Below are 19,022 nucleotides of genomic sequence, written 5' to 3'. Positions count from 1 at the left end.
ATATGGAATCACCTACTCAGACTCACTCCCTCTGAGCTCCAGTACCAGGATAGCAGCTTGAAAGGCACCAGTGGCATACTGGGAGAAACTAGGGTGTGTGGCATCAGGGAGAGCAGAGGCTATTGTCCCTTTTCTGAGCTCTCCCCCAACAGAGCCACTGAGCCAGCAAGCTCAGTTTTGATCTGTTCTTTCATTTGGACCATGAGCTGGTGCCATATCTGAGACTCCATCAACCTGACTAATACAGTTTGCCTCACCCCACCCAACTTTTGGGTCCAGCTGACCTACTTTTCTATATGAATGGCAGGTCTTGGCTCATAATGTACAATTTCCTAAATCCTCTGGAACAACCAACAGCTGGCCTCAGTGATCCCCAGGTCCAGCCCTAGCAGCAGCCAGCCTAGATTCAAAACTTGGCTTCACTTGGGAATCTCCAAGCCCAGAATAAGTAGCAGCCATCTCTGACTGCTTTATAGCTCAGGCAGGGTGACTCCAGGCAAAACCCAGGTGGGGTCTGACCTTGGGCTACACCACTCAGGAAACCCCAGGACCAGTGCACCCAGCAGACAGCAATAGACACATAGGTGCACCACCACCCTGCCCCTCACGGCTGATCTTCCAAGGAGGGTAGAGGTTGATGATTAGGGGTCACAGCCAATCCTTGCAGCTGACTGGCCTAGGAAAATCCTTCACATTGACCTGAAAACAGCAACCAAAGCTAAACTACAAGAGGAGGGTGTACTCAGCCCACAGGAAAGGTGCAGCTAGAGCACCCAGCTTAGGGGATAGGGGAGGCTATACCATTGCACCCTACAGGACACCTACTATGTTAGGCCATGCTACCAAGACACGGAGTCAAAGCAGCTCTATCTAATACATAGAAACAAACACAGGAAGGTTGCCAAAAGAGGAGACAAAGAAACTAAAGAACTAAACAAAATGGAGGTAAGCAATCTATCAGATGCACAGTTCAAAACACTGGTTATAAGGATGCTCAAGGGACTTAGTGAGGACCTCAGCAGCATAAAAAAGACCCTGTCAGAAATGAAGGATACACTAATTGAAATAAAGAACAATTTACAGGGAAACAACAGTAAAGTAGATGAAGCTGAGAATCAAATCAATGATTTGGAACATAAGGAAGCAAAAAACAACCAATCAGAACAACGAGAAGAAAAAAGAATCCAAAAAAAGTGAGGATAGTATAAGCAGCCTCTGGGACAACTTCAAGAGGTCCAACATTTGCATCGTAGGGGTGCCAGAAGGAGAAGAAAAAGAGCAAGAAATTAGAAATCTATTTGAAAAAATAATGAAAGAAAACTTCCCTAATCTGGCAAAGGAAATAGAGTTGCAAGTCCAGGAAGCACACAGAGAACCCCAAACAAGATGGATGCATAGAGACCCACTCCAAGATACATCATAATTAAAATGTCAAAGGTTAAGGATAAAGAGAGAATCTTAAAAGCAGCAAGAGAAGTTAGTTACCTCCGGGGGAGTTCCCATAAGACTGTCAGCTGATTTCTCAAAAGAAACTTTGCAGTCTAGAAGGGACTGGCAAGAAATATTCAAAGTCATGAAAAGTAGGGACCTATGGCCAAGATTGCTCTACCCAGCAGAGCTGCCATTTAGAACAGAAGGGCAGATGAAAACAACTAAAGAAGTTCATCATCACCAAATATTATTATATGAAATATTGAAGGGACTTATTTAAGAAAAAGAAGATCAAAACTATGAACAATAAAATGGCAAAAATATATATCTATCAACAATTGAATCTAAAAAACAAACTAAGCAAACAAGAACAGAGACAGAATCATGACTACGGAGAGCATTTTGATGGATGCCAGATGAAATGGGGGTGTAGGGGAATGGGTGAAGAAGTGGGGGAATTAAGAAGTACAAATAGGTATTACAAATAGGTATTACAGAATAGCCATGGGAATGTAAAGTACAGTATAGGAAATGGAGTAGACAAAGAACTTATACTTATGACCCACAAACATGAACAATAGTGGGGGGATTGACTGATGGAGTGGGGGGTGCTAAGTGGAGGGGGCAAAGGGGGAAAGCTGGGACAACTATAATAGCATAATCAATAAAATATAATTTAAAAAAAGAAAGTTTTTCTTTAAGCAAAACTTAATGACATCTGGCCTCATGATTTCCAGGCACTCCCAATTTACACCTGTAAAATTAAAACTGTGTCTTTAAAGAGTGACATGAGGAGCCCTCAGATCTCAGACAGAAATGGCATAAATAATGTCAATACCATATGTTATGCGTACATACTGTACTCTGAAATCCTTTTGTTGAGGAGTACATCTCTGGCCACCCAAAGTGCACAGAAAGAATTAGACCTTAGAAGTAGCTGCATTTGATTTTTGGGAGAAGCACTTTGTAAAGTTTGAGAAATGTTAGGAACTTCCCAAAGCCTTTTCTAGAAGGTGAAGGAAACTGGTTCCAGGTCAGACAGCAAATTAGCAATAAAGCTAAGATATGAACCTACACTTACTGACTCCTTTTACCTTATTATTACATTTGGAGGCCTCCTCATTGTTAGAGCTGGTAAAATATCACATCATATTCATACAACTCTAGTGTCACGCCAAGTTCTGCATGTGCATGCAATCTCTCCGTTTGGCCCCTCGGTGACCCTGTGTGCTAGGGACAATAAATGCAACTGTTCTCCCCTGCAGGAGGAGAAGATTGCAACTCAAGAAGACACACTGTAGTCTGTAACAGAGTCAAGGTTATAACCCACCTCCTAAAGGCCTCTGCACAGATCTTTCCGCCATGCCGCCCTGGTTGGTGCCTTCCATCAATGAACTTTGGAAAATTAGTCTGAGGCGCCAGAATTGAAAAGAAAGCTCACTAAAAATTAATAACTACATATTTTATAGGTAGAAAAATGAAATACTCAAATCTCTCTGCCCCCTCTCCTGCTTTTGAGAGTTCCCTAGTTTTGCACAAATTCACAGCAATTAAGACTTTTCACTGTTAGGGAACTACTTTTCCCAACAGGTGTATCCTAATCAAATCAAACAAAATTTTAAGTACATGAAATGGAAGGGAAGAAACTGTCTGTAGTCCTCCCTTACTTCTGGCCCGCATTTGTCTCTGTTTTCGTGATTGAGTTTCTCAAGCCAGGGGCACATGGCCAAAGACTATTTGAATCGGCAAGTATTCCAAAAAACACCTATCAAGCTGGTGCGTGGAAAGTGCAGCATTCGGGGTAGCAGATGACCTGAATTCCAGCCTGAGTCCGCTCCAGTCTCATTCCTGGTGTTGCCCTAAGCAAGCCACCTACACTTAAGGTGGTTTGCGTTCACAGTAACATGAGGGGGCTGGGTCAGTGCACAGAGATGAATTTAAACGTGTGATTGTACTCATGCTTTGCATGCATAAATCCATAAAGGCAAACTTAAAACAATAGATGTATATACTAATAAGTTTCCTTCGTCAGAAGTCACGTTGTTAGTCTGAAGCCGTCCCCCGCCCCGCCCTTCCCTGAGACGCTCCCGGGCCTCTTCAACGGACCCAGGCTGGGCTTCTCTGAGTGCCGCAGACGTCAGCTGGTGCATTGACCGGCTAAAAAAGGGCAGGCGCTGGGCACTTGACCCTGAGCCCCAGGCAGTCCCTTACCATTCCTAATTCCGGGCCACCTGTTCCCGCAGCCAATGGGCGCCAGAGGGGCGGCCCAGGGCAGGGCGAGGCTACAAAAGGCGGCGGGACGCGCGCCCGGACAGCTTGCAGCGGGCGCGCTCTCCGGACTGCGGACTCCCGAGCCCCATCGCCCGTACCACTGTGATCATCTGCCAGGCGGGCGTGCTGCGATGCTGCGGGTGCGCTGTCTGCGCGGCGGGAGCCGCGGCGCTGAGGCGGTGCACTACATCGGGAGTCGGGTGCGTGCGCCTCCCGCCTCCCTTGCTCCCCTGCTTTTCCCCAGCTAGCCTTGCGTGACCTGGTCCCCTCTGGTCCCCCTTGGAAGCTTGGCTTCAGGAGCCTTTGCTGGTTGCTGGGAGTTTGGCGGTGCAACGGGAGAAGAGGACAGGTACTGGGTCCACGCCCCGTGGGTACAGTTGGTCTTGCGCCTCTCGGGCCACGCTGGCCATCAGCTCAAGGGACGCCACCCTCCCCAACCAGACCTTTTAGCTCCACAGAGATTGAGGCCCGGAGTTAGGGGATGAGGGCAACAAGTAACACCTTTTAGTAAATGGGTGGTGTTTTCGGGTTCAGTGCCTTCGGCGAGCACCGCATGCGTGCGGGGTGGACGGGCGGAGGGGCAAAGTGGGGATTGAGGACGGAGAGGGAGCCAGCAGGCCCACTGCCTGAGTTGTGACAGGCGTTGGAGTCAGTTCGGTTTGTACCGAGTTTCTGCCCGATCCCCGCCCTCGGCTTCCCTAGTAAGTGAGCGCGTGCCTGCAGACCTTCCCTAGCTCCTAAAACTGGAATATCAAGGAGGTTTTGTCCCCTGCCCTCCCTTCCCAGCAACTGGTTCCAGAACAGCTGTCACTCTCCTCGGTTTGGTCCCCACTCCTGGCATACCCTATGGCCTCCTTCCTAAGGCTTTAACAGAGATTTGGGACTTGAGATCTGTGCTGGGGAAGAGGGACGCTCTCTGCTCTCTAATTTTTATAGGCCCTGAATTTTCAAAAGGCTCTCTTGAAGTTCTTAGATCTCCTTTCCAGTTGTGTAAATTTGTGCCTGGTAAATCCTTACCTTGGAGAGGGGACCGTGGACCATGTGTGAAATGGAGTAACTGGCACTTGGTCATTCTCAGAATTGAACTGCCAAAGAATGTGGTGTGTGTCGGCAATGAAAAAAATTTGGGTTTGGAACTGATTATTTTGAAAACTAAAGTCCTTTACATATTTGCACTTGGGGAAAATATTGGTAGCCTAGCATTGGGAATCTTTGATTCTGAGGAGGAAAGGAAAGTCCCTCCCCTCAGGTGGTCTTGACCTGGAGCAGCTCTCTGCGGTTTTCTGGGAAGAAAGAGGGTGACCCTTCACCTGCAGACGAGTTGCTTAGTTTGATTAAAGCTTAATTGCCAAAAAACAGTCTAAGATATAAATGGGTGTATGGTCACTGGGGACAACATCTTCTGAAGGATTTTGAAGAGTTATGTCAACACAACAGATGCGAAGATAATGTATTCATAAATAGAAAGGTAAAACACCTGGCACCACTACCCACCTATAAATTAACATCTTGGTTTACACTCTCCAAGTGGATTTTAAATGTCTCACTGTGTTACGGTAGGTTTTCATCCCGCCTCTACTTCCCCTCCCCCCATGTACAATAATCTTTTGTTTGTTCTTGGAAGCTGGGAAGAACCTTAACAGGATGGGTGCAGCGAACTTTCCAGAGCACCCAGGCAGCTACGGCTTCCTCCCGGAATTCCTGTGCAGCTGATGACAAGGCCACCGATCCTCTGCCCAAGGACTGCCCGGTCTCCTCCTACAACGAATGGGACCCCTTAGAGGAGGTGATAGTGGGCAGAGCAGAAAACGCCTGTGTTCCACCGTTCACCATGGAGGTGAAGGTAAAGCGAGGGTGTTCACATGTCTGAAGTGGGGTCACTCCTCACCTTCTTCAGTCTGGCTTCTGCTCCCACTGTCCTCCGTAACTGCTTTCACTTAGTTTCCTCCAGAGTCCCAAGTCCAGGGCTGATTTTAAGTTCTCTTAACTGGCATATCTGCAGATTTGACACTATTTACACAAATGATAAATCCCTCCTTTAGCTTCTGAGAGACGCCTTTCTGGGGATATTCTTTTACTAGTCCTCGCATCCTCCTTCACTGTCTACTGTGTTGGAGTTGAATAGAATTTTACTGTTGGCCCTCTCCTCTTGGCTGTTCTCACAGCGTCAGATCCTACCTCCACTCTGGTCCAAATTTCTCTCCTGAACTCTGTTCAGTTCAATATGTTAAACTCCTTACTGAATGTTGCCACAGGACCTTAAACTTGGCATATCTTGAATTCAACTGCCAATCACTCTGCTAAACTGGACCCTTTTTCATTTTTTTCCTTTAAGTTTTTGGCATTCCTATTTACTCAGGCTAAAACACGAAAGAATCATCTTTGGTTTCTATTGCAGTCACTTCCTCCATGTCCATTCCCCAAGACCTAACAAGCCTTTTGTCACAATGAGCCTTGCCTCCACCCCTCTGCCACTGCCTTAGGTCAGGTTGTCATCTGCAGCCTGGACTATTGCAGTTAACTCCTAACTGGTCTTCCCCATTCACTCTTCAAGCCACCTCCCAGCGTCTAGCAGTGATTTTTTTAAAAACCAAAATTCAATCATGTTACTCATCCTGCTCTTACTCTTTCCTCCTGTATTTTCTACCTTATTCCTTAGGATAAAGTCCTCATGGTATTCAAGATCCTTCATAATTTGGCTTTTGTCATCCTTTTTGAGGACTCCCCATTTCATTCCCCGACTCATTTTAGAGATGTGTTAGTATGGCAGGTTAGCAGATCTGCATTCCTATTGGGTGTCTCTCATCTGTAATATTCCACCCTGGTTTTCAGCAGACTTTTAAAGATCACCGTATAAGCAGCCAAACCAGACTACTCACTACTATCCCCAAACAAGCCTTATACCTTTGCTCCCACCTAGGTCTCTTCCACCTTTCTTCCTGCACCCCTTGTCTGCAGTTTAAACCTACCCCTCTTACTAACACTTAGCTCCAATGGCACCCTCCACGAAGCCTTACAGGATTTTTGTGTAACAAGTAATATCTCCTTTTTTAAAAGGCTCCTACTGTTCTTCATGTGTAATATTCTATGGCCAGCACCGTCCAGGTTTGGCGTTCAGGTTGTGTACTACATAGGGGTCCCATATCTGAGGGAGTGCCATCAACATTGTAGACACAGCCTAAGTTTCCATTAATAATGTGTTATAAATATATCTTCAATGTACTTACTGTAAATTCCTCCTGAATATTTACATTTGTATTTGTAATGTGGATTGATGAAGTAAGTTTTTTTACTTCATTGTCATCATCATAAATGTTGCCTACATTGTACCAGGGCTCCAGAGGTATTAGCAGAAAATAACTTAGTATTTGGGGAGATACTGTGTTCACACAGAAAGAAAGACTAATAGTAAGTATCTTATGCTAACCAACTGGCAAGCCAGTTAAACTGAAGTGCCAGGAGAGCTAAGGAAAAAGTGATGACCAGGTGCTGAATAGCTGGGAAATCTTCTTAAAGAAAACAATTATTGTGTTAGATCTTTAAGACAAAGTAATGGAAAAGTAATAAATTCTGATTATTCTGAAACTACTTTTGGTTCTGATATATGAAATTTGATGAACAGGTTGATTTATATGTTATCCACATGTTTTAAAAGGCATGATCTTTTAAGTCTTTTCTTGGAAAGATGTCCCATCCCATAACCATTTTAATAGGTGCAATTAAATTTCAACTTCAAGGAACAGATTATCCTTCTACTTGTCTTTAAAACTAGTGACTTTTATACCATGTGCTCTTAGGTAATCAGAGTTCTCAGACATTATTTTCAGTTTTTTGTCACTCAATTTATAACTTTAGACTTTGTCATTTCATGGGATTGTGGGAAGTGAACCAGGCTGAAGTCAGGAGACTGGGATTGAATTAGGAGTTTGATAAAGCTAGATAACTAGTCTCAGGTAATCGGCTGTTTGACCTTGTGCGGCATTCCACAAATTTCTGGGCCTCAATAAAATGAAGATATTAAGAAGTCTGCTATCTACCTAACAAGATTAAATATGAATGTAAAATGTTACATGTTAATTATTTTAAAGGATAAAACCATAACTCTGTATAGTTGTATTGGTCCAGTTTGCTAATTACATTATGAGAGTACATTGGGAGTATAATGGTTGGAGATATTAGTAGCATTATCAGTATTGATTTCATTCATTTGTCTGGATATTTCTGCTTTATGTCACATACTAAAAACTAGGTATTGCCTGGCAGGGTGGCACAGTTGGTTGAAGCATCATCCGTACACCAAAAGGTTGCGAGTTTGATCCCCCATCAGGGTGCATGCAGGAGGCAACTGATCATTGTTTCTCTCTCATCTGTCTCTCCCTCCCTCCCTCACCCCTTCCCTCCCTCCCTTCCTCTCTCTAAACATATCCTTGGGTTAGGTATTGAGGAAAGTAAACTTAAGAAATGCATGACCCCTAGAAGGCAAGGCCTTACCTTCTAGTTGGAGGAAAATGACACAGATGTATTAATCAGTTTGGGGAACAATGAAAGATTAAACAATATAGTAAACTGTATGCAATTAGATTATCCAATATGTGGGAAGATATAAGTGCTAGAGAAACTTTATGGGAGTGAGCAACACAGTTGTCAGGAAGTATAATTTTTAAAAGCTATATGGCTTTTTAATTCTATAAGATATAATGAATATTTTCCATCAAATATGTGCTTTTTGTTTTGTTTTTGTCTTTTTTTATAAAGCATTTGATAAAGGACCTCTTATAAAATATAAAAATCAATCAAAGTTAATGTAATACATTTGCAGCTGGATAAATACGAAATTTCCATTGAGATTTCCTATTCTTCCAAAGACCTTCTTTAAAACCCATTTGGCAACCACTGCAGAAAGATTTTAGGCTCTGAGAGACTACAGAGTCTCTAGGAACACAGCCACATCTCTACAGCATTATTAAAAACATAATATGCTAAGCATTTTTTAAAATCTTGCAGACACTTGGTAAATCATTGCTAACTCATTTAGCAGGGTTGTAAAGGAAGTATACATAGTTCCCAACTATCTCTTGGAAAATGTAATGTACCCCGATCATTTGGACTTTGTCCAGCCTTAGCCAGAGTGTGAGCTATATAAGTCACACTTGTTCAAACAACTTTTTTCTCCCAGGGAAGTTTACTTTAATACTTATCTAGGCAAGGTTCACTCTGCGCACATAGTCCCACGGGATACTTTGGAATATGCCTGGCAAGACAACATGGCTGTGCATCTGCTTTAACCCAGTGTTAAATTTTCAAAGGCTTCTTGTCTCTCAGTGGATTATAAGAGATGTGCCTGGCATGCGAAGGAGGAAGTGGTGAATGGATGTAGTACCAGGATGTGTCTGAGAGGAATATAAAGAGTCATTATTATCTTCTCCTTCTGGTTGCTGCTACAGGATTTCCTAGGTGTAGAATACAGTGAAGTGCTTTTGTTTTGTTTTTTAAAAGAGTGGATTGATCTTAAAAAGTACATCTTTAATATTGATAACATTTTTCATGGACCAGATATTGAGTCTTTTGTTTGCCTATAGATCTTCAAAAGTAAAGCAACTAACTTATGATTTAGACAGGGGTCGGCAAGCTTTTTCTGTACAGGACCAGATAATAAATATTGGCAGACCATAGGTCTCTGTTGCAACTACTCAACTCTGAACTCTGCCATGGTAGTGCAAAACACTTCAGACACTGTTCCCATAAAACTTTATTTATAAAAACGGGCAGATTTAGCCCATGGACTTTAGTTTGCCAACCCGTTCACTGCCTTCACTGGCATTCTTTGTTTGCTAAAGACCTGTTTTGCAGAATCTTAACCTTTCTCCAGCAGGCTCAGCTCAGGTCTAACTGATGTGAACCGAGACCCTGAACTAACAAGAGGCTTTCATATGCTTGATATTCATCAGGGTGAGGTGAAAATGGAAGTGAAGACAGAAAATCTGGAAAACACATTGTCTTTGACATTAAAGAGCTAGACATTTAGACAAACTGTATTTCATCACTCAGTTTTCCTTTCTTGTCTGAAACTGACTGGTGTTGGAAACCTTATCTGACATGATCAAGACTGGTAGTTAATCAATGATATAGGGAAATATGTTTTTACATTTTAAACATTTTTTAAAACTTAAAATATATAAATGCACATTGCTTAGCCAACCTTTTGATGAAGGCCCAGGGCTTTTTCTTAGCTTTTGGATCTTCTGATCAGAATTCTACTTCATCTATATACTTGATAAATTACATCCATATGCATCATCTGCATTTCCTCACAGTTCTTTAAATTGACTGAGAACTCAGCCACGTGCAAAACAATTTTATGCAAAACAATCTCAATGAAGAATCCTCTACATTTTTATACTTTCAAAAATTGATTTATTACAGTTATACCCACCCTAATTCAACAGTAATTTTTAGCAAATTGGTTGAGCCTTTTAAAAAAAGATCCTCACCCAAGGATATGTTTATTGCTTTGAGAGAGAGAGAGAGAGAGAAACATTGATCTGATTGTTTACCATATGCACCCCAACCAGGGATCAAACCTGCAACCTGTGCCCCATCCGGGAATTGAACCTGTAACCTTTTGGTGTACAGGACAACATTCCAACCAACTGAGCCACCCAGACAGGGCTGGTTGGGCCTTTTTTAAAGCATTCAGCTGTTTTCCATTCAGTTCTTTTAAAATGCATGTAATCCTTGGGCACTTTCTAAATGTTAAGCTTTATATTTTTTAGCTATTAAAATTTTGTGAATTCATTTATTAGATAGCTTTCTTCTATGGCAAAAGGACTTGAAGCAATGAGAGCTTGGATGGTTTGGGGAGAGGAGAGGTGTGGTGGGGTGAGACATCCTGGCAGGGAAGGGTAGAAAGCACCAAAGGCAGACTTGTACTACTGCACAATTTTCCAAGTGGTAGTTCTGTTGGATGGGAAAATCACTAATACCTTTTTAAGAGAAACAAAACATATATGAGAGGATATCCCTAACCTTTAAGGAGGCAGCTCCCTATTTTCCTACAAAATACCTTGAAGTGCTCTTTTCTAGACAGAATTCTGGGATGCATGGATAGCCCATGGTTTTGCCTTAATATAGGTGCCCTTTTATTCTCTTATGCTATTTCATTTGTTCTCTTTTTTTTATTTCTTTGAGACTGTCTAACGGGACCACTTGTGTCCTGTTTTGTCTCTGAAGCATGGACAAACTGGCCCAAGAAGATTTCATGCCCCTGTGAGGGCAGACACACTGAGTGCTATCAGACAAAAGAAGCAAAAGGTCTCAACACATCCGGGGGATTTAGACTTCTTCATTCAACAAATATTGAGTGTCTTCCCATAGAGGCACTGTACTTCATGCTGGGGATCAACACGGGACAAGATGTGGTCTTAGTCTCAATTCTGTTAAGTTATATAAATCATGGTTCTCCTATAAACCTATCATGAGTATTTTTCTTCTATAAGTATTTCACTTATTATCTTCTGCTTCTAGGCCAACACATACGAAAAGTATTGGCCATTTTACCAGAAGCATGGAGGCCATTATTTTCCCAAAGATCATTTGAAAAAGGCTGTTGCTGAAATTGAAGAAATGTGCAATATTTTAAAAATGGAAGGAGTGACAGTGAGGCGGCCTGACCCCATTGACTGGTCAGTAAAGTATAAAACTCCTGATTTTGAGTCTACGGGTAAGTGATGTCAGATCCCTAAATTGCTAGTGTCTTAATTTTTACTTTATTTCTTAATGTGTAAGGAGAAAACTGATAATTTCTCAGATATTTCTTTGTTCTAATAATTCCTCAAAACTTTAAAGATTATTTAGGAACAGTTTGGTTCTTTTTGATATGATTAAGATATACACATTCAAAACTTCATTGTAAATCTGAAATCTTGAAAGAATCAGTTTTTCTAAACTTTATGGTAATTTTCTTACATAAGAACAGTGGATTCTATTTAATTTTCCTCAATAACAGAAGTGAAAAATGTTTAAAAAAATAAAAATAAAAATAAATTAAAAAGAACAGAAGTGAAGAGAGGAACAGAAACATTCCATTTTTAACTGACACTGTGCTACAAGACTGTTTGTGTGCCTGAGTTCAGTGTTCTAATTTATAGTTCTAGATGCAATCTGTGGCCCAGTTTTTATCTTGTGGTACAGATATTCCCTGAAGAACTCTGTTTCTGTGTAGCAAGGAAGGAGCTTACAAAAGGTGAAAACTTGGTGGTTCCAGACCTCTTTGAACAAGGACCTTATTTCATTTTTTTTTTCTTTTCTCTCTCTTTTGTTTGGCTTCACCATCCTCACACAGAATTCATGTTAACAATCCAGTATGTATCATTCCATATTTTTCCCATTTGCATATAATTATGTACATTCACACTACTGATTTTCTGTGATTTTTATTTTACAAAAAAATGGGATCCTATCTACTTTTCTGTCTTGGAAATCAGCGTTACTGAGGTCATTGTGCAACTTCGTGGTCCAATAGGTTTATATGGTGCGATGCCTCGAGACATTCTGATAGTTGTGGGCAATGAGATTATCGAGGCTCCCATGGCATGGCGCGCTCGCTTCTTTGAGTACCGTGCGTACCGATCAATTATCAAAGACTACTTCCGCCGTGGCGCCAAGTGGACAACTGCTCCAAAGCCCACAATGGCTAATGAGCTTTATGACCAGGTAAGTCCCTAATTATAGGTGTGCTTACTAGTAACTTTTCTAAATGATCCCAGAGAGTGAGATGGAGATTCTCTGATGCCATGTATTTGTTCTGCGTTTTATGATGAAATAAGAGTAAATGATATTGTGGTAATAATAGTAATAATGGCTAATAGTTATTTGGTGCTTATCTGTGCCAGGTTTAGGTTAAACACTTTATTTACAGCCTCAGTCCTGTTTCCACTTCACAACAAGCCCATGAGGAAATAGTATCATTCTATGACAGGGATTTGCCTGAAGGCACACAGGTGTTCATTGGTAGACAGAGAAAAGTCACTAGCCTCCATTCTCTTTTAGAAAAAGAATGTAGTCAAAGAATTTGGTCTATAAGCCAAATTCACAGTAAAAGGGAGTATATGTCCCTTATTAGATCACTTGGTATTTGATAATTTATAGAAATAATTAAAAATCAAAATGTCTTTAGGGGTTTAAACAGAAATAAATTCATTCTACCACACCCAATCAAATTTGGCAGGGGAAACACAGCATCTCATTTTATGGTAAGAGTTAGGCTCGGGACCAAATTCCTTTTCTAAAAGAACAGAATGACTTCATCCTGTTGACTTTCAATATTGTAGGTAGCTACACTACGTAAATCAATGTCATGGAATATTTTTGGAATCATTCCTGTCTCTGTACCATTTGCTTCTAAGTATCAGGAAATTGCTGTCATGCCATTTTTTGTTGTTAATTGTTTTTGTTGTTTGTTTGATTTGCATGGGCCTACATCTTGCATATTTTAGTCTAAGACTGGGTAGCGTAGTAGACTGGGTAAATGATGATGATGAACCAATTTTCTCAGTAATCAATGTCCTATAAATAATTTCCTCATGAACCAATGCACTGTGTGTGCTCATTCTTGTTCTTGTTCCAATAGGATTACCCCATTCATTCCGTAGAAGACAGACACCAATTGGCTGCTCAGGGAAAATTTGTGACAACTGAATTTGAGCCATGCTTTGATGCTGCTGACTTCATTAGAGCTGGAAGAGATATTTTTGCACAGAGAAGCCAGGTTGATAAAGACTGCCTATGCAATTTCACACATTATTATTGTATTTTTTAATTTCCAAATTCAAATATTTTCATCCTATTTTTAGTTTTCTATTCACAGAACCAAATCATTATAGGTTTTGTCTTCCTTTTGTTTTCAGGTTACAAACTACCTGGGCATTGAATGGATGCGTAGGCATCTTGCTCCAGATTACAGAGTGCATATCATCTCCTTTAAAGATCCCAACCCAATGCATATTGATGCCACCTTCAATATCATTGGACCTGGTCTTGTGCTTTCCAACCCAGACCGACCGTGTCACCAGGTGAGGAAGTTGTTTGGGCTCTGGAAAAGTAGTAGAGTCTGGCAATTAAAGTAACTACCACTTATATTTTAAGCACTTCCATGATTCCTAATAGTTCTAAATGACAAATTCAACAACGTTCAACCTAACTATTATCAATAATTGGATTCCTTATGTTACATTTACTACAAGATGTCCAACACTCAGACATATACAGTGTATCAGACTTTGGCTGGGCTGCTGCAAGAGCCTGAAGGTTGTGCCTGTATGTATGTTTTTGTTGAACAGAGTGATATTATAATAGTTCCCCTTTATCCTCGGGGAATACCTTCCAAGACCCCCTGTGGATGCCTAATACCATGGGTAGCACTGAACCCTATATATGCTCTTTTTTCTTACATATACATATCTATAATAGTTTAATTTATTAATTAGGCACAGTAAGAGATTAACAATAACAACTAATAATAAAATAGAACAATTATAACAATATACTGTAATAAAAGTTATGTGAATGTGTAGACTCTCTCTTTCTCAAAATACCTAGAATTTTCCATTTAATATTTTCAGACCATGGTTGACTGCAGGTAACTGAAACCACAGAAAGCAAAACCACGGGGTGGGGGGGCAGCTACTATGTCACATAACTTGCAGCCCAGGTTCCAACTGCAGCTGCATTACAAACAAGATGATATCTGGGCAGTGGGTATCTTCTTCCCTCTCTAGTGGGTCAGGCCTCCTTCGGCCAGTCCCACCCCAGAGGGAGGAGCAGAGCCACTGCACTGCAGCTGGTCTGTCCCTGTCACCTGAGCCTCCTACTTCCATCTGCTGCCTCCTACTTCCACTTGGTTGGTGAGTGATGTTATTTGCTGGGCTGCAGTACATGTTTTTAAAATCACTATTTTACCATGTCACGCTTCATTTTTATCCCATAAATTAAGACCCAATGACCAAGATTAGTTATTCATTTCATTTTAATGTAATTCATTGCTACACTAAGAGGGTCAGTGAACATAGGGATGGCTGAGTAATAATAAATAGGTCACTAAGGACAATTAGGGTTCTTTGGGAGTACAACCTTAACATTTGTCTTTATACCATGGTCACAGATACAAAGCGATGGGCTATGAAGTGGATGGACTCTGGGTTTGACACAGTCACTTTTTTGTTTTCTTGTAACTAAGTAGTTAGGAAATATTTTCATTTTCTTTGAAGAGAATTTCTCAAGGAAATTATCTTTGATATTTTAAAATCTCAGAAACCTAAGAAAAGCACAAGAGTATTTTTTTAAAGCTTTAACATTTCTGCTACTATTTAACTTTAATCTGGTAATCTGGGGATTTTTATGTACATTTTAAATTGGGATTCAAACAAAATCATCCAAATGTCTTAAAATTTTAATTTCTTTATACTAACAATTGAGAAGACAGCTTCTAAAAAAATAATTATTAATCATAAGGTCTGTCAGAGACCAAGAATGATAATAGTATATATAGATTTAAGCCTCTTTGGGTTTTTGGTCTTGCAGATTGATCTTTTCAAGAAAGCAGGATGGACCATAGTTACTCCTCCAATACCAGTCATCCCAGACGGTATGTTTACTTCTATATACTCACAGGCTAAAACGATTACTTCAGTGACCAAGAATCTTGCACTTATAGACAACAGCCCAAAATTTTAGCAATTTAGAGAAAACAGTTCCCCAGTAGGGAGTGAACTGGAGCTTGGGATTATGGGTACTAAAACAAAGCTGGACTTACGTTCACAACGTCTCCTTCCACACAAAATGAGAAAGAGAAGATGGGAAAAATCACTGTAAAATAGCATCTCATAAAGCAAGAAATGACCTTATAAATAAAACAAAGTGAAATCCAAATGTGTAATGAATATAGACTGATTCATAACATTTATAAATTGTCTTAAGATAAAAATTTTGCAGGGAAAGTAAACTCTGAAAATTGAACTGACCCTTTAATATTCTTCACTTTCAAACCCTTGCTTTAAACAAAAATGCTAGCAGACATGATTTAAATGTTGTTGCTATTTTTAGATCACCCACTCTGGATGTCATCCAAATGGCTTTCCATGAATGTCTTAATGCTAGATGAAAAGCGAGTCATGGTGGATGCCAATGAAGTCCCAATTCAAAAGATGTTTGAGAAGCTGGGTATGTATAACATATGAAATGTTGTCATGTATGAAGAACTGAAGAAATGACATGCTAGGTTTGTTGTATGCTTTATCTAAGTACTTTTCTGTTCCTCTTAGAGGTACCAAGTTATTATTTTGCAGATGGACAATATTTTTGTTTTCAACAATCATAACCTCAAAAGGTTGGAGATACATCGCAGGCTCCTTAGTCATTCCCTTGGCAATAAATTTAACCATCTTCTGTGACTTACCTAACTTCCTGGTGTCCATGTGTGGAGAACTACCCCTTTGTTGTTGAGCAGGTACATTACTCAGCCCTTCCCCAAAGAAGAAATTGTTGAGGGTACATTAAAGTCATTTCTCATTACATATTTTAAATGACAATAAGGGTACAGATACAAAAGTGACATATATGTGTGTGATAAGCACAGTGAACAAAGTAATGAACTGCAATAGATGTCAGTAAATCATTCAACTTTGAACTAAAAAGCAGAACTGGTTTTTATTTGGGTGGGAGTTTGCTTATCCTGATACTCAAAGTTTAGGCCAGATATTCTAATACAATGGAGAAAAGCATTGAAAAGAAGGATTTTCACATGGCTATTATATAGATTACAGAAGTATGTATGCTGACCACTCTTAACATATTTGATGTAACCTAAGTGTCAAATAAAGCTAAGTAGTAAGTACACTTGCTGTAATCGAGTCATGTTTTGAGTTATTTTAGGTGTTCTACCCAGAAAAAATTATTTGACCCTTTGACACACCCCTCCTTAATGTAACATCAGTATAAAAGGATTGGCCTGTCCGAGTTGGACTGAGCGCAGTCTAATGATTTAACCCCTAATGCTATGCCACTTTTTTTCTGGCTTTCATTAAGTAACCCAACTGCTTGGGTTCAGTTTCTTTATCCACTAAGTTTTTATTGTTTCTCAACTTAAAATATTATTGAGTACCAAAGAGCTGATTTAACATTTTATTTCTAATAAAATCTTTTAAAGACATAGGGAACTTGTTAAAACAAACCTATTCAAGTAACTGAATTCTCTCCAATTTCAGGATTAATATGGATCTAGCAATCCGAGTAAGATAGATACATCTGTCTATCAAGAAAGGTGCTTGTATTTAAAAGCCCACCCCTTATCTCAAGCCCATTCCTTCCCTCTGTCCAACCTATATTCTTACTCTTCAGAGCCCTGCTCACTGTCACTTTCTCAGGAAATTCTTTCCAGATGACTCACACTGCCTTCCCCTCCCAGATTATACCAGTGGGACCTTTACTGACTTCATAGCTCATCTTTCCTCTCAAAATCATGGGTTCTTGAGGGAGAACAGATTTTCTTTTTAAAACCCCAGTATGCCAAACACAAGATTCTTCCCAAACACCACTGGCTGATTGGGTGCATCATAGCCATGTCGATACAAATGGTGTCAGATTAAATTAATCGTCAGAAGCTTTGGTACCTGTATGACCATACAACCCAGATATTAAAATACGAGCTCAGTTCCATTGTTTTCTTAAGGTGGCCTAGTACAGTTAATCATATTAGATAAACTTTGCTTATATGTGAGTTAGTGAAGTCAACTTTTCAGGTTGGGTAAATTATACTTTTCCTACTAAATTGACAGGGTAAAAATAGAAAAGTCCGACAAAATAGTTAAAGCCTAATTTTTAAAGTCCTTGAGATTTTAGTGCTTGATTGTTTTTGAGCATTTGACAGGTATGTCTTCTCATCCTACCTATTGACTTGTGAATACTCAATAGCACAAACAACTTCAGAATCTCTGCTGACTTTTCGGTGAATGTCTTATATTAGCAGTGGAACAGATCAGATGAAATATAATTGGTGAAAATAAAATTGAAAGACCTCCTGGGTTGGGGCAGACTTAGGAATTAGAAAGACAAGATTCCTGTCTGTCTTTAGGCCTAATTTGTATAGGAAAAGTTTCATGTGAGTCCATCTAACTGGCCACGTCTCTCTCATTCAATGCAGGTATCAGTACCATTAAGGTCAACATTCGTCACGCCAATTCCCTGGGAGGAGGCTTCCACTGCTGGACCTGCGATGTCCGGCGCCGAGGCACCCTGCAGTCCTACTTTGACTGACCACGCCTCATGGGGCGTGTCCTCATAAACCTAGCAAGTGTAGGACAAGGCTCATTCTCCTGCTTTAAAGAGTGCATGAACTGTAGTGCTTTAAACAATCATATCCTTAACAGGGGTCTTAAGCCTGGTTTATTTTTATTCCTTTTCTTTGTTATAAGGAAAATAACTTGTGTTAGGTCTTACTCTCTACTCCTAAATTTATTTGCTATTGGGCTTCAGTCATAAAAATTTGGTGAATGTGTACCAAGACAGAAATTAGTCCTTCGAGTAACTTGGCTGCTAATATTTAACCATCTACCTCTGTTTTTAATTTTTTCCCAAAGGCAGCTTGAACTGTTGGTTCTAATCTTTTTTTTTTTAACTTTTTGCTATGCTTGTGAATATATCACTTTTTTCCTAAATGAAAGATTTAGAATGTTCACAGATGTTAGGTAGAACCAGATAATTGTCTCTTTCTAATAAGGTATTTTGGTAATTTTTAATATTTTGGTATTTTTTTTAAAGTAACCTAGACTTTGCAAACATTTAAGTGAATTTTCCATGAATGTTTTTAATATTCTCATCTCAACGTTGGTGATAGTTGCTACTAAAAACGTTTTCATACAACTTACCTCATTTTAACTGATTTAATCTCTTTTTCTTCTGTCTAAATTTTTACAGAAATATTTAGTGCAATAGTAATAATTATCAGTTTCCATCTCTAAATTTTGATATTCAGTATCTAATGGATACATTGTATCTGTGGTAATCTAAGATTTGTTTACAGGTGTGCAAATTATTTAAAGTGCAGGCTTTAATAGCATTAAAAAACTAACGGAGGTAAAAACCTACATGTGATGTGAAATAATTTTAATGTTGAATACTGTATGCATATTTTTTGTTCTAATAAATTTTTATGTTACAGGAGGATTTTATTAGAGTTTGGCATTAGTCTAATTATTTTGAGCATAGAAAATTACAGGATGCAGCTCTTGGGACAGAGCTCTAATCCTCTGAAATAACCTATACATTTA

General features: G+C 39.9%; 1 protein-coding gene across 1 annotated transcript; it reads left to right on the top strand.

Moving 5' to 3' along the window:
• Window positions 1–3,724: 3,724 nt before the first annotated feature.
• Window positions 3,725–18,923, top strand: GATM (glycine amidinotransferase). Its single transcript, XM_024568213.4, has 9 exons — window positions 3,725–3,902; window positions 5,327–5,545; window positions 11,227–11,422; window positions 12,224–12,414; window positions 13,331–13,468; window positions 13,608–13,772; window positions 15,280–15,343; window positions 15,802–15,918; window positions 17,897–18,923. The coding sequence occupies exons 1-9, from the start codon at window positions 3,834–3,836 to the stop codon at window positions 18,007–18,009; spliced, it is 1,272 nt and encodes a 423-aa protein (XP_024423981.2). The 5' UTR covers window positions 3,725–3,833; the 3' UTR covers window positions 18,010–18,923.
• The last annotated feature ends 99 nt before the right edge of the window (window positions 18,924–19,022 follow it).

The sequence above is a fragment of the Desmodus rotundus genome, chromosome 7, assembly GCF_022682495.2.
Source record: "Desmodus rotundus isolate HL8 chromosome 7, HLdesRot8A.1, whole genome shotgun sequence".
Lineage (NCBI taxonomy): Eukaryota > Metazoa > Chordata > Mammalia > Chiroptera > Phyllostomidae > Desmodus > Desmodus rotundus.
The sequence above is the reverse complement of the archived record's forward strand: the minus strand, read 5'-3'. Positions and strand labels throughout refer to the sequence as shown.